The sequence below is a fragment of the Cydia fagiglandana genome, chromosome 11 (assembly GCF_963556715.1).
Source record: "Cydia fagiglandana chromosome 11, ilCydFagi1.1, whole genome shotgun sequence".
NCBI lineage: Eukaryota > Metazoa > Arthropoda > Insecta > Lepidoptera > Tortricidae > Cydia > Cydia fagiglandana.
This window is the reverse complement of record NC_085942.1, coordinates 20,112,766-20,125,862: the sequence shown is the minus strand read 5'-3', so window position 1 is coordinate 20,125,862 and position 13,097 is coordinate 20,112,766. Positions and strand designations below refer to the sequence as shown.

Below are 13,097 nucleotides of genomic sequence, written 5' to 3'. Positions count from 1 at the left end.
GCCGCGGCAGAGCTTGTACAGGTAGGACGTGTGTCGGTCGGCTCCGCACATTTTCAACGGCGACGACGAGGTTTTTTATCATAGTGTGCGGCGGGCGCCGTGTAAAACGCTATACTGTGTGCGTGTAAACCGCAACGAGAGACTTTGATCCTATAGTATTATAATTTATAATGGTACAGTTTAATAAACTACCGGACAGGATTAATAATATTTGAAACGACCTGACATTCTATATGTATTTATTTGACTCAAGATAGTACTCAGGGTCTGATGATGGAGCCGGAAGGTGGTCACCGGTACCAATCAACCATGCAACTAAACCACTTTGTGTTTAGGCTCGTTTTATTCGTCTCAACAAGATCTTTGACACAAGATAGTACTCAGGGTCTGATGATGGAGCCGGAAGGTGGTCACCGGTACCAATCAACCATGCAACTAAAACACTTCGTGTTTGGGCTCGTTTGATTCGGCTCAACAAGATCTTTGACACAATGACACAAGACAGTACTCAGGGTCTGATGATGGAGCTGGAAGGTGGTCACCATTACCAATCAACCATACAACTAAACCACATCGTGTTTAGGCTCGTTTTATTCGTCTTAACAAGATCTTTGACACAAAATAGTACTCAGGGTCTGATGATGGAGCCAAAAGGTGGTCACCGGTACCAATCAACCATGCAACTAAAACGCTTCGTGTTTGGGCTCGTTTGATTCGGCTCAACAAGATCTTTGACTTAAGATAGTACTCAGGGTCTGATGATGGAGCTGGAAGGTGGTCACCGGTACCAATCAACCATGCAACTAAACCACTTCGTGTTTAGGCTCGTTTTATTCGTCTCAACAAGATCTTTGACACAAGATAGTACTCAGGGTCTGATGATGGAGCTGGAGTGTGGCCACGGGTACCAGTCTACCATGTAACTGAACCACTTCGTGTTTGGGCTCGTTTGATTCGTCGCAACAAGATCTTTGACACAAGATACTACTCAGGGTCTGATGATGGAGCTCGAAGGTGGCGATGGGTACCAGTCTATCATATAGCTGAACCACTTCGTGTTTGGGCTTCGTGTTTGGTTTATCACCTAGTGTCAAAGATCTTGTTGAGACGAATCAAACGAGCCTAAACACGAAGTGGTTTAGTTGCATGGTTGATTGGTACCGGTGACCACCTTCCAGCTCCATCATCAGACTCTGAGTATCACCTAGTGTCAAAGATCTTGTTGAGACTAATCAAACGAGCCTAAACATGAAGTGGTTTAGTTGCATGATTAATTGTAACGGTGCGTGTAACGAAGCGTTACACTATCGACCTTCATACTATTTCTGGCACCATACAAATTCTAAATTCCTTTTTGAAATTCAAATCCTATTCCAAATTCCATTCAATGATTTTTATTTTCAGTTCGATCACATACTTTGATCGATAAACATCATTTTATCTAACGGACTGTACTTCCCAAGTTTCTAAACACGACCGTTTAAGTGTGATTCTTATTAGTAAACGTAATAATTCATAAGTGCGTGCAGTTCAGTATAGTGCTCGTTTTGTGGCCCTGCACACCTTCCAGATATATATCTACATCATCACCAAGGCACATATTGTAAGTTATTTGATTTCTAACCTTCTGAATTACGAAAGTGTTTTTATACATACCTATCTGTTAACACGTAACCTGTATTGTTACAGGTGCCTTTTTATTTAAATAATAAATACCCCTCATCGCTCTGGATCCTGCCTTTTCATTCCCATCATCCCTGTGAGGCTCCTCTACCTGCCCCCTCACACTGGCGCCATCAACGTGCTCAAACCCGGACCTGACAAGACACCCACCCGCCCTACGACGCTGAGCAGCCCGTTCCAGTTCCTCCGTGCCAGCACCTGCTCCTACCCAACAACCGCAACCAGCTGTTCCAGTTCTACATTTTTCCTTATTCTACCAATTTTTTTTTTTTATATTGTTTGTAATTGCTAGCTTTAAGATCTTTTCAAAATTCTAAAAGGTTATAGTCGACCCAACTCAAATTTTCGCAATATCTCTCGGCCTAACATCATTTTATTTAATTTTCTATTTTACAACCAACCTTTTATCTAATCCTCAACCGTTTAACCAAAATTCCCCCCTTAAATAACCAATTACATATACATCTATCATCATTCATCATCTTATACCAATTTATCTATATCTATTTTCTAATCCCTATTATGCCAGCGTCCTACGCTTTTTGTCGCGCCACGTAACAAAACTCTTAACATAGTGATTACACAAAACATCTATCACATACAATTACACAATCCAAGATTTCCACTGAAATCTCACAAATTGGTTTCAATCCTAAGTGTTTTTAAAACTCCTTGGAGTCACTGAAGTGCGAACCAATCCTGACTTACGGCAGTACTGTTGGAGATAATCCGATAGCTTATCCTTCACCCGATTAAATAAATATACACAACTAAGCCTAATATCACAATAAACTTCTCCTTTCGATTCAATAAAAAATAAAATTTAATAACTACATATTTTATTTATATTGATAACATCAATTATTCTCTTCGTAATAGGTATCCACTTTAATAAACAATGAATCCAGCACTATTAAATAAACCTGAACTCATCTATGAGCTCAAACTCAGGAACATTCAGTTCCCAGCCACCGCGCAGGCTGATGATTTAAGACAGCTCCTCACTCCAAATTTATTCGCGGACCCGTGTTCGAATCTCTCCAGCCCATATGATCTTGAACAGGATATCACCGAAATTAGCAGATGCCTCACAATAGTTTCTTCTCAGCTACAGCTTGCGACCACCAACCAAGCGAAGCACGATAGAATAGCGGTTTTCTTATTTCATTTATATAACAGAATAGAACGTCTCCATATTACCACTGAATTATCTCCAGAAATTATTGACAACTATTCGAAAATATGCGAATTTTTGTCAAAATGTCAAACAAAATTTAACATGTCACAACCGTCAACAACAACGTCAACTTACGCGTCAGCAACCTCTTTGATAGATGATTCCACAAATTTAGACCTACTTGCTCGAAAATTAACCAACCTCTCTGAAGCAAAACCAAGCGATTTTAAAAAATTCAACTATAAAGGCGATAGTTGCCCTTATGATTTTATTCGAAACATCGAAGAGTTTGCAATTGCGCGTAACATTGACGACAAACGCCTACACAAATATATATACGATTTTTTATCAGGCACTCCTTTAGATTGGTATAGGTCAAAGAAAACAACCCTTACAGATTGGAAATCATTTAAAACCCACTTCTTAAAAGATTTCGAATTGCATGACCATGACCACAACTTACTACAAAATATACATTCCCGTAAACAAAAACAACATGAACGAATAATAATGTATTTTTCAGCCATGGAAGCCCTCTTTTCCAAATTACATGAACCCCTTTCTGAAAAACAAAAAATAGATATCCTCCGTAGAAACATGAGCCCTTATTACAGTTCCAGATTAGTTCCTACAGATGTTACGTCTATAGACACATTATTCCAATCGTGCAAATGGTACGAAAGCTGTAATACTACCTCTACTTATAGCTCTAACAACTATACCAACATTCAACAAGATTCTAACCATACCCCCCCTTCCCAACCGTACATACCACCATTCCCATTTAATAAACCGGTCCATACTGTAACAGCACCACCTTCTACGTTACGTTACTCCTGTCCGCGTTGCAGAACAAACGATCATTCTTTAGATATTTGTACAAGTAAAAATATAGTATGCTTCCGCTGTGGCAAACAAAATGTCACTTTTGCAAAATGTACAGTTTGCCATAAATTTCCAAAAAACGCATAAAGGAGAAAAGTAACTTAAATAAAACTACTGCTACAGAATGGAACCAATGGTTAGATACCATTAAATTATTTATGTCATCATACAATACTACATCAGCACTTTTCACTCAAGATCCATACGATGAACGACCTTATGTCAACATCCAGACAAATAATTTAACTTTATGTGGCCTCTTAGACAGTGGCAGTGCTTTAACTATTTTCGGAAATAATTCCCATAAAATTCTCTTATCCCACAATTTTACCATAAATTACGACCATAAAGTCGTAGGCTCTGTAGCCGACGGCTACCCTATATACTCTATTGGTACAATTCAACTACCAATTTCGTACAAAAATATTGTGGCTATTATTACCGCTCATGTTATCCCTACTGTAAAGCAACCCTTGATTCTAGGCACAAATTTTTGGAGAAAATTCAATATAGCTCCCCACATATTACCTGACATAACGTCATATTCTGATAAACATATAGATACCCTAGTTATTTCCACCTGCGACCAACACATCACTAATTATGACAACCTTTCTGAAACTCAACAGTTAATTTCAGATACTATTATTGAAAAATTTAAAAATATTTCAACAGAAACCAAACCCTTAGGACGAACCCACCTCATTGAACATCACATAGATACCGGTGACCATCCACCAATCAAACAGCGATGCTATAGGCTTTCTCCAGAGAAACAAAAAGCTTTATGCAAAGAAGTTGATGAAATGCTAAAGCTTAATGTTATCGAACCCTGCGAAAGCCCATGGCTAAACCCTGTCATAATAACTCCTAAAAAAGATGGAACGTGGCGTTTTTGCATCGACAGCCGTAAACTAAATTCGATTACGCGCAAAGATGCCTACAAACTCCCACTCATTTCTGACATTCTAGATAATCTAAAAAATGCTAAATATCTATCATCGATAGACATAGCAAAAGCATTTTGGGAAATACCCCTACGCCCTTCTGATAGACCTAAAACTAGTTTCCATGTACCCTCAAAAGGCATGTACATGTTTCGCGTAATGCCTTTTGGATTGACTAATGCCCCTGCTACCCAACAACGCTTTATGGATGCGTTATTCCCTTCTGAAAACCTTGATAACTCAGTATTTACCTACTTAGATGATATTATCATCATAAGTAATACTTTCGATGAACACATCACTTTACTTAATAAAGTTTACCAAAGGCTAGTACAAGCCAACATTACTATAAACTTCCCCAAGTGTTCATTTTTCAAAAAAGAACTTAAATATCTTGGTTACATAGTTAATGAACACGGCTTTCAAACAGATCCTGACAAGGTTAAGGCAATACTTAACATCCCACCTCCCACAACTCCTCGAGAAGTTAAAAAGCCCCAGGATTTTCCCTTCCAGGGCGACCCCGGTAGTGTAACGGTGCGTGTAACGAAGCGTTACACTATCGACCTTCATACTATTTCTGGCACCATACAAATTCTAAATTCCTTTTTGAAATTCAAATCCTATTCCAAATTCCATTCAATGATTTTTATTTTCAGTTCGATCACATACTTTGATCGATAAACATCATTTTATCTAACGGACTGTACTTCCCAAGTTTCTAAACACGACCGTTTAAGTGTGATTCTTATTAGTAAACGTAATAATTCATAAGTGCGTGCAGTTCAGTATAGTGCTCGTTTTGTGGCCCTGCACACCTTCCAGATATATATCTACATCATCACCAAGGCACATATTGTAAGTTATTTGATTTCTAACCTTCTGAATTACGAAAGTGTTTTTATACATACCTATCTGTTAACACGTAACCTGTATTGTTACAGGTGCCTTTTTATTTAAATAATAAATACCCCTCATCGCTCTGGATCCTGCCTTTTCATTCCCATCATCCCTGTGAGGCTCCTCTACCTGCCCCCTCACATTAATTGGTACCGGTGACCACCTTCCGGCTCCATCATCAGACTCTGAGTATCACCTAGTGTCAAAGATCTTGTTGAGACTAGTCAAACGAGCCTAAACATGAAGTGGTTTAGTTGCATGGTTGATTGGTACCGGTAACCAACTTCCAGCTCCATCATCAGACTCTGAGTATCACCTAGTGTCAAAGATCTTGTTGAGATGAATAAAACGAGCCTAAACACGATGTGGTTTAGTTGTATGGTTGATTGGTAATGGTGACCACCTTCCAGCTCCATCATCAGACCCTGAGTACTGTCTTGTGTCATTGTGTCAAAGATCTTGTTGAGACGAATCAAACGAGCCCAAACACGAAATTGTTTAGTTACATGAGAGACTGGTACCCGTGGCCTCCTTCCAGCTCCATCATCAGACCCTGTGTATCTTCAGTGTCAAAGATCTTGTTGAGACGAATCAAATGAGCCCAAACACGAAGTGGTTTAGTTACATGATAGACTGGTACTCGTGGCCACCTTCCAGCTCCATCATCAGACCCTGTGTATCTTCAGTTTCTTGTAACTTGTTTCTTGTAAATAAGCGAGTACCTAGAATTTCTTTCGAGTAATATACGTTCATAAGTACGAGTATGGGGCTATTCATAAATTACGTCGTTTCAAATGGGAGGAGGGGGGGGGGGGTCTGGACATCGGATGATGGTAGCATGACGTAGGAGGAAACAGAGTCATCCGAAGCATGATTTTTGGATGATTTGAGGGATGGGGGGGTCAAAAATAGATGACGTAATTTATGAACAGCCCCTATGTACATTTGCACTGCATTTAGTATTTTCGTACTTACCAAATAACAGTTTTAGGACTTTATAAGTTAAGTACAGTTAGTGTTGTTATGGTTGATTTCAATATGCTTCGCGAAGGATCAAGAATGTTTAATCCATCATTGTAGTGCGAGTGTGGTAAAAGGGATCGGAATACTGAGCTCGCACGGCCTGCCGCAGCGCGTAAAATACCTAAACTCGCTCAAACCCGAAATGTAATAGCACTCTTAAATAGTTTTTAATGCAAAATTCTTGAATACATGCAGTTTTTAATATCTAGGCTTATTAATTACACCATTTTGACACTGATTTTGAGTTCTAAAAAAGGGCGTAAGTATATGTGCGCTCGTCAACAGCGAACGGCGAAGAGTGATATGCAAATTAGATGCGGCTGCCCTCCCCGCGCGGTGCACTCCCCTCGGATCTCCGTGAGATTAGGGTTCCTTAACACTGATATTTCAGCAATGTTACAAATGCAGCGAACTGATTATGCGTTTACCGTACAAATGCCATCTTCACGAAGTAATATAGACTAACAAATTTTAAAATCCACAGATTATATAAATGGTTGTACCTAACTGTCAGGAGTCCAAAAAGTCTGTATGTTTCTTGGATTTGGCATAGCTGACATGTTTTTTCAACGACTATATCGCCGTTTGCAATTAGCTTCTTACGAATCCTTAGTGATATGCTGCGAGTCTTAATTGTGGTCTACCTACATATAGAAATACTGTAGTTTTAATAGTAATTATAATAACGTAAATGACTATGTCAGTTCGTGATATAGTGTCTTTGAAGGCGGTCGCCAGATCTAAGCACTTGGAATCTTTTTACTGCAGCGGTATCTGTATTAAGATTTGAGTAAACATGTTTCTTAGCATGAGCTAACCTCTTTCCTTGCAGTATATTCTCCGATTTCCACTCCGAGGGGACGCCGCCCAAGCGCGCTAAGTTCGACCTCACCGGCGCCGCCACCCCGCGCACGCCGCGCACACCGAGAGGAGACCTTAACATCAGTCGACAGATGGCCACTCTACTAGATATGCCCGAGGTGCAGAGTCCGGATGGCAAGATATATGATAGAAGCGGCGCTGGGACGCCCCATAGTATATTGAAGGTAAGGTTGCACTAAACTCTACCATATGTTTACGTCTTCCACATCAAAATTCTCGCGCACTCCGCTCGGAGAGAATATAAGTCGATAAAACGGCGAATCTACTAGATATACCTGAAGTGCAGCGTCCGGATGAGAAGATATATGATAGAAAAGTGTATTGAAGGCAAGTTTGCACTAAACTCTACCTTATGTTTACGTCTTTAACCTCAAAATTCTCGCGCACACTCTTCGACTTGGTTGTTATGCCAGAAGTACAGAGTCCGGATGGGACTCCCCATAGTATACTCAAAGTAAACTAGATTGCACTAAACTTGACTTTATATGCATGAACTAAAAATCTCTACCAACAAGTCAGTTACTAGTTACCGAATCCAATATCATTTGTAAACAGATTCGAAACTCTGCCCTCGGCCGCGACGCGCCCTCGCCGGTGGACTCGCGCTACCTCGGCGACAGCGACGACGAACTGCTAGAGACGGCCAGCAACCACACGCACTACAGCGACTCTACCAACAAGTGAGTTACTGGTTACCAGATCTAATACCATTTGTTAACAGATTCGAAACTCTGCCCTCGGCCGCGACGCGCCCTCGCCGGTGGACTCGCGCTACCTCGGCGACAGCGACGACGAACTGCTAGAGACGGCCAGCAACCACACGCACTACAGCGACTCTACCAACAAGTGAGTTACTGGTTACCAGATCTAATACCATTTGTTAACAGATTCGAAACTCTGCCCTCGGCCGCGACGCGCCCTCGCCGGTGGACTCGCGCTACCTCGGCGACAGCGACGACGAACTGCTAGAGACGGCCAGCAACCACACGCACTACAGCGACTCTACCAACAAGTGAGTTACTAGTTACCGAATCCAATATCATTTGTAAACAGATTCGAAACTCGGCCCTCGGCCGCGACGCACCCTCGCCGGTGGACTCGCGCTACCTCGGCGACAGCGACGACGAACTGCTAGAGACGGCCAGCAACCACACGCACTACAGCGACTCTACCAACAAGTGAGTTACTAGTTACCGAATCCAATATCATTTGTAAACAGATTCGAAACTCGGCCCTCGGCCGCGACGCACCCTCGCCGGTGGACTCGCGCTACCTCGGCGACAGCGACGACGAACTGCTAGAGACGGCCAGCAACCACACGCACTACAGCGACTCTACCAACAAGTGAGTTACTAGTTACCGAATCCAATATCATTTGTAAACAGATTCGAAACTCGGCCCTCGGCCGCGACGCACCCTCGCCGGTGGACTCGCGCTACCTCGGCGACAGCGACGACGAACTGCTAGAGACGGCCAGCAACCACACGCACTACAGCGACTCTACCAACAAGTGAGTTACTAGTTACCGAATCCAATATCATTTGTAAACAGATTCGAAACTCTGTCCTCGGCCGCGACGCGCCCTTGCCGGTGGACTCGCGCTACCTCGGCGACAGCGACGACGAACTGCTAGAGACGGCCAGCAACCACACGCACTACAGCGACTCTACCAACAAGTCAGTTACTGGTTACCGAATCTAATATCATTTGTGAACAGGCAACTAGGGTCCATAGGTACCTTCATCAATCGTCTTTGCCGTATCCGACAATGGCGACTACATCAACAATCCTTATCCGGATTATGAAATGCCCTAATGTGGGTCGCAGAACCAAACTTTGTTTTGAAGATGCGGTCACACGATGCGCAATAAAGTTGTCCAGTCTTGGGTGTACGTGTATGAGGGCTTAGGTCGCGTGTTGCGGATATGACGCTGAGCATCCAGGGAGCAGGCGGCCAATACCTGCAACATAAAGATGTTCTCTAACGCCACCTCGTCGCTTGCGGGATACCGACTGACTGCTGGGAGGGCATTGCATTACAAAGATCGGGACGGCGTTCTAGTGTTCATAAGAAAGTAGATCAATTTGAGCAGCAGTGTCTGGAAGGCACCTTACATTTAATCTTAAAATAATGTTGATGACACAATAGTTTTCTGCTTAGTCACCTGCTCTGATGTTGGACCGGAAGATTCCCTCAATACCTTAAAATCCTACAGATGTAGAGCATAATTACTTTCCATCGTATTTTCACGGAAACGTACGAACATGTCTTACTATTTCAATCAGTCTCGGTACAAAAAAGTACTAAAGTTGACTGAAGTAGCATGACAAATACGAACATTCCCGAGAAAATACGATGGAAAACAATTATGCACTACATATGTAGTCCAGTATGACTTGCGATTACGATTGTGAATGGGTTTATCCACCCGTGTATGTAACATAGTATATTGAAGATTAATTAATTCTTATTAATTACACAGTGATTCCACGAACAAGTATTAAGTTGCATTCTACTGACTGCGCCAATAAAGTTTCACTGAGTAGTACCAGGCGTGGCTCACTACAGCTACAAGTACATCCGTTCCACACCAATTTTGGTGGCTAGCCAAGTCCTGATCGTCACAGACGCGTTTTGTTAGAGAGTGAGTCTTCTGTACCTAGTACTCGTACTATTATTTATTCTGTGGTAGTACTAGAAATGGTGTCTCACCATCATTCATTTGTTTTTCATTGGTGACACTTGCTACCTCTAAGTGAATTGATAGTAAAACGAGTGATGCAATGTTCACCTCTATTACCAGACACCTACGGTTCACAATCCCGACGGCCTCCGAGTCGGGTTCAACGCCCTCGCCGCCACCCGCTCCCTTTACTGCCGAAGTGCGAGACAGAGAACCAGTGCGACAGAAAGAGATGGACGAGTCTATGGAGAGTTTCGTTACTTCTACGAGTACCGCGCATCCTATGGTATGGGAAAGTTTTTTTTTTAATCTTATGGTTTTTTTTATATTGTTTGATTTGGAATGCTGACTTGATTTTAACCCTTCAGGTATTTGCATAAAGTTAAAGTTTCTATTACGTTGAATTGTCTATTTTTATTATAGCGTGTGTTTTTTTATTTACAGAAAGATGAAAATCCTTTCGAGTCTCCTCTAAAGAAATTAGCTACAGAAGAAAAGGTTTTATCTAGAAAGTCTTACAAGGATAATGTTCGGGCGAGGTGTGTACTCTGTTTATAAACTGTGTGAACGTCTAACACTTTGCAATAATAAAACAAAAAATTATGGAGAACCAGTGTGACACTCAAACAGGCTAAGAAAAACAAGAAATATGATCATGGACAAATTTAGAGGAACGCAAAAAAAAGTTTATTTAATTACTAATTTTGAAATTACTCTAGGTGCTGTAATCCAATAATTAAACCTTTTTTTGCGTGTCCATGAGTGAATTTGAACGTTCTAACACAATAGTGGGATGATTAAATTAAGGGCATTTAAAAGATAACTAATATGTATTTTCTAATGTCCTTCGAAGGAAAAGTTTTAAGCCTACTTATATCTAGTGTCCATTCTAAATAATATTCATTGTGATATTTTCATTTTAACGTTTTGCAGTGAAGTATTTGAGTCAACTGGATTGGAAATAATTCTTTGCCAACAATTGCCTCGACAATAATGTAGTATTCAAATGCAAATACAAAATACAAATATTTTATTAATAACAAGAAGTTACAGGTCGTGCATTCTGTACATTATTGTCATTTCAGACGTTCCCTCTCGATCTCGGCCAACAGCAGCCTCTCCGAGGATCCGAACACCTCCATCGAGAGCATCGCCGACATACCCATCACCCTCATCAACCCCCGCTACCGCAGGACAGAGACGCCTGACAAGCGGGAGAGAGACGGCGCGTCACCGAACAAGACAGTCGGGAAAGAAAGCAGCTTGTCGCCGAGTCGCAAGATAAATGAGGAGACAGAGATGGAGAGGGGGGAAAGGGATAGCGTGCCGCGGACGCCGCGGGGAAGGCGCGGGATTAGGGGCGGCGGGGAGAGTACGCCGTTGGCTAATAGGTATGTGTATCGTTGTGTAAGCCTCTGATATATTTTTTAGATTCAAATCAAACCTTATCAGATAAAAAAAATATTATTTTCAAAATGGAGTTAATTAGAATATTAAATTACAGGAATGCTTCTAAATAAACTTCTAATAAAGTCACATTTATTAGAATTTTCCTATAAACTTATTTTAAATTGCGTAATGAGTATATTGTATATTTTAATGTATTTGTGTATTTCATTATTGTGTAGAAGTCGATCTGGCACCCCGGAGCACGTCGACTCTCCCATAATAACACCGTTGCGGCCGAACAGAAATACAAGGTGAGGCTAAAGTATTTTTTAACACATCAGTCATTTTCTTTAAGCTGTAATACTGAACTAAAACTTGAGTTTTCTGTATACATAGATTATGAGTACACGATCAGACAACGAAACAGTTGTTTCGTAGGTCCGGTACTTGCTCCTCGAGAATATTTTTGTTTTTTTTTTTATATTTTTGTGCCTCACTGTTGGGTGACGGCCTCTTTTCCTCTTCTCGACCCTATGGTCAATAAGATTTGTACCTTATAAAATAGCTCTTTTTTGTTTTAGAAGCCGATCTCGTACACCGGAAATAAGTCCGCGTGCGTCCCCTCTGGCTCCTATCCCGGAACAACCCAGACAGGAAGTGGAAAGCGAACCGCATCCGGTCAAGACCACTCTTAGTGTGCAAAGCCGATTACGGTATAATATTCTTCGTATTTAATATATGCCTTCTAGTTTTACACTCACAGTTTGACACACAAAACTATAACGAAGCACTGGGTTTTGACAAACGTTTGTTAGTAAAGCTCTGGTTTCCTAGCATAGCGGTGCAGTCATATAGCGGCCGACTCCATACAAAATACTACTCTATCCATATTTAGCCGTATTATTTTGTATGGAGACGGCCGCTATATGACGGCACCGCTATCCTAGGAAAACAGAGCTTAAGTTTCATGTCTTATATCTTGATAGGTAGATGAATATAACAAGCAGTAGCTTAAAATACCTTAAATTTGGAAGAGACTAGAAACTGCCAAATCTGGAACAAAAACGTAGAAATAATGTAATGGCCATGACCCTTGGTGCATAAGTTCGCCTTCTGCTTGGCCTGTTTTATTACTACTTTCCCTTTTCACAGGAGCCGATCTCGTACCCCTGAGAGAATGGAGAAGGTGGCAGAATCTCCGCGCCTCGAGGCCATCTCGGAGTCCCCCACCAAGCCAGAGGAGCCGGAATCGCCGCGAAGAAGACTTCGAAGCCGATCTCGCTCGCCACAAGTTGAACTCGAAGTGCCTAAAAGCCCGAGGACTCTAAGGTATAACTCTTGTCTCGTATGTGTATGTGGCTTTCGCGAGTGCAGCCCTACGGTCGGTGTTGCAAGTGGTCATATCACTATATCGCGGCCTGATTTGACACATGAACAATAATGTATTAAATACCTTATTTGATGATGATTTATTTATTTTTCACACCACCTATTCGGAAAAGAGCTTTTTCTTCCCTGCTAGGAGGG

The 13,097-nt window shown here is 41.6% G+C and overlaps 1 protein-coding gene across 1 annotated transcript in view; it reads left to right on the top strand.

Moving 5' to 3' along the window:
* Window positions 1-13,097, top strand: part of LOC134669153 (protein ELYS) — a 45,115-nt gene that overhangs the window by 22,867 nt on the left and 9,151 nt on the right. Inside the window, exons 22-29 of the mRNA XM_063526698.1 lie at window positions 7,448-7,661; window positions 8,053-8,177; window positions 10,302-10,467; window positions 10,626-10,720; window positions 11,267-11,572; window positions 11,810-11,881; window positions 12,152-12,283; window positions 12,723-12,899. Coding sequence (XP_063382768.1) covers window positions 7,448-7,661; window positions 8,053-8,177; window positions 10,302-10,467; window positions 10,626-10,720; window positions 11,267-11,572; window positions 11,810-11,881; window positions 12,152-12,283; window positions 12,723-12,899 — 1,287 coding nt within the window. The remainder of the gene's footprint in view (window positions 1-7,447; window positions 7,662-8,052; window positions 8,178-10,301; window positions 10,468-10,625; window positions 10,721-11,266; window positions 11,573-11,809; window positions 11,882-12,151; window positions 12,284-12,722; window positions 12,900-13,097) is intronic.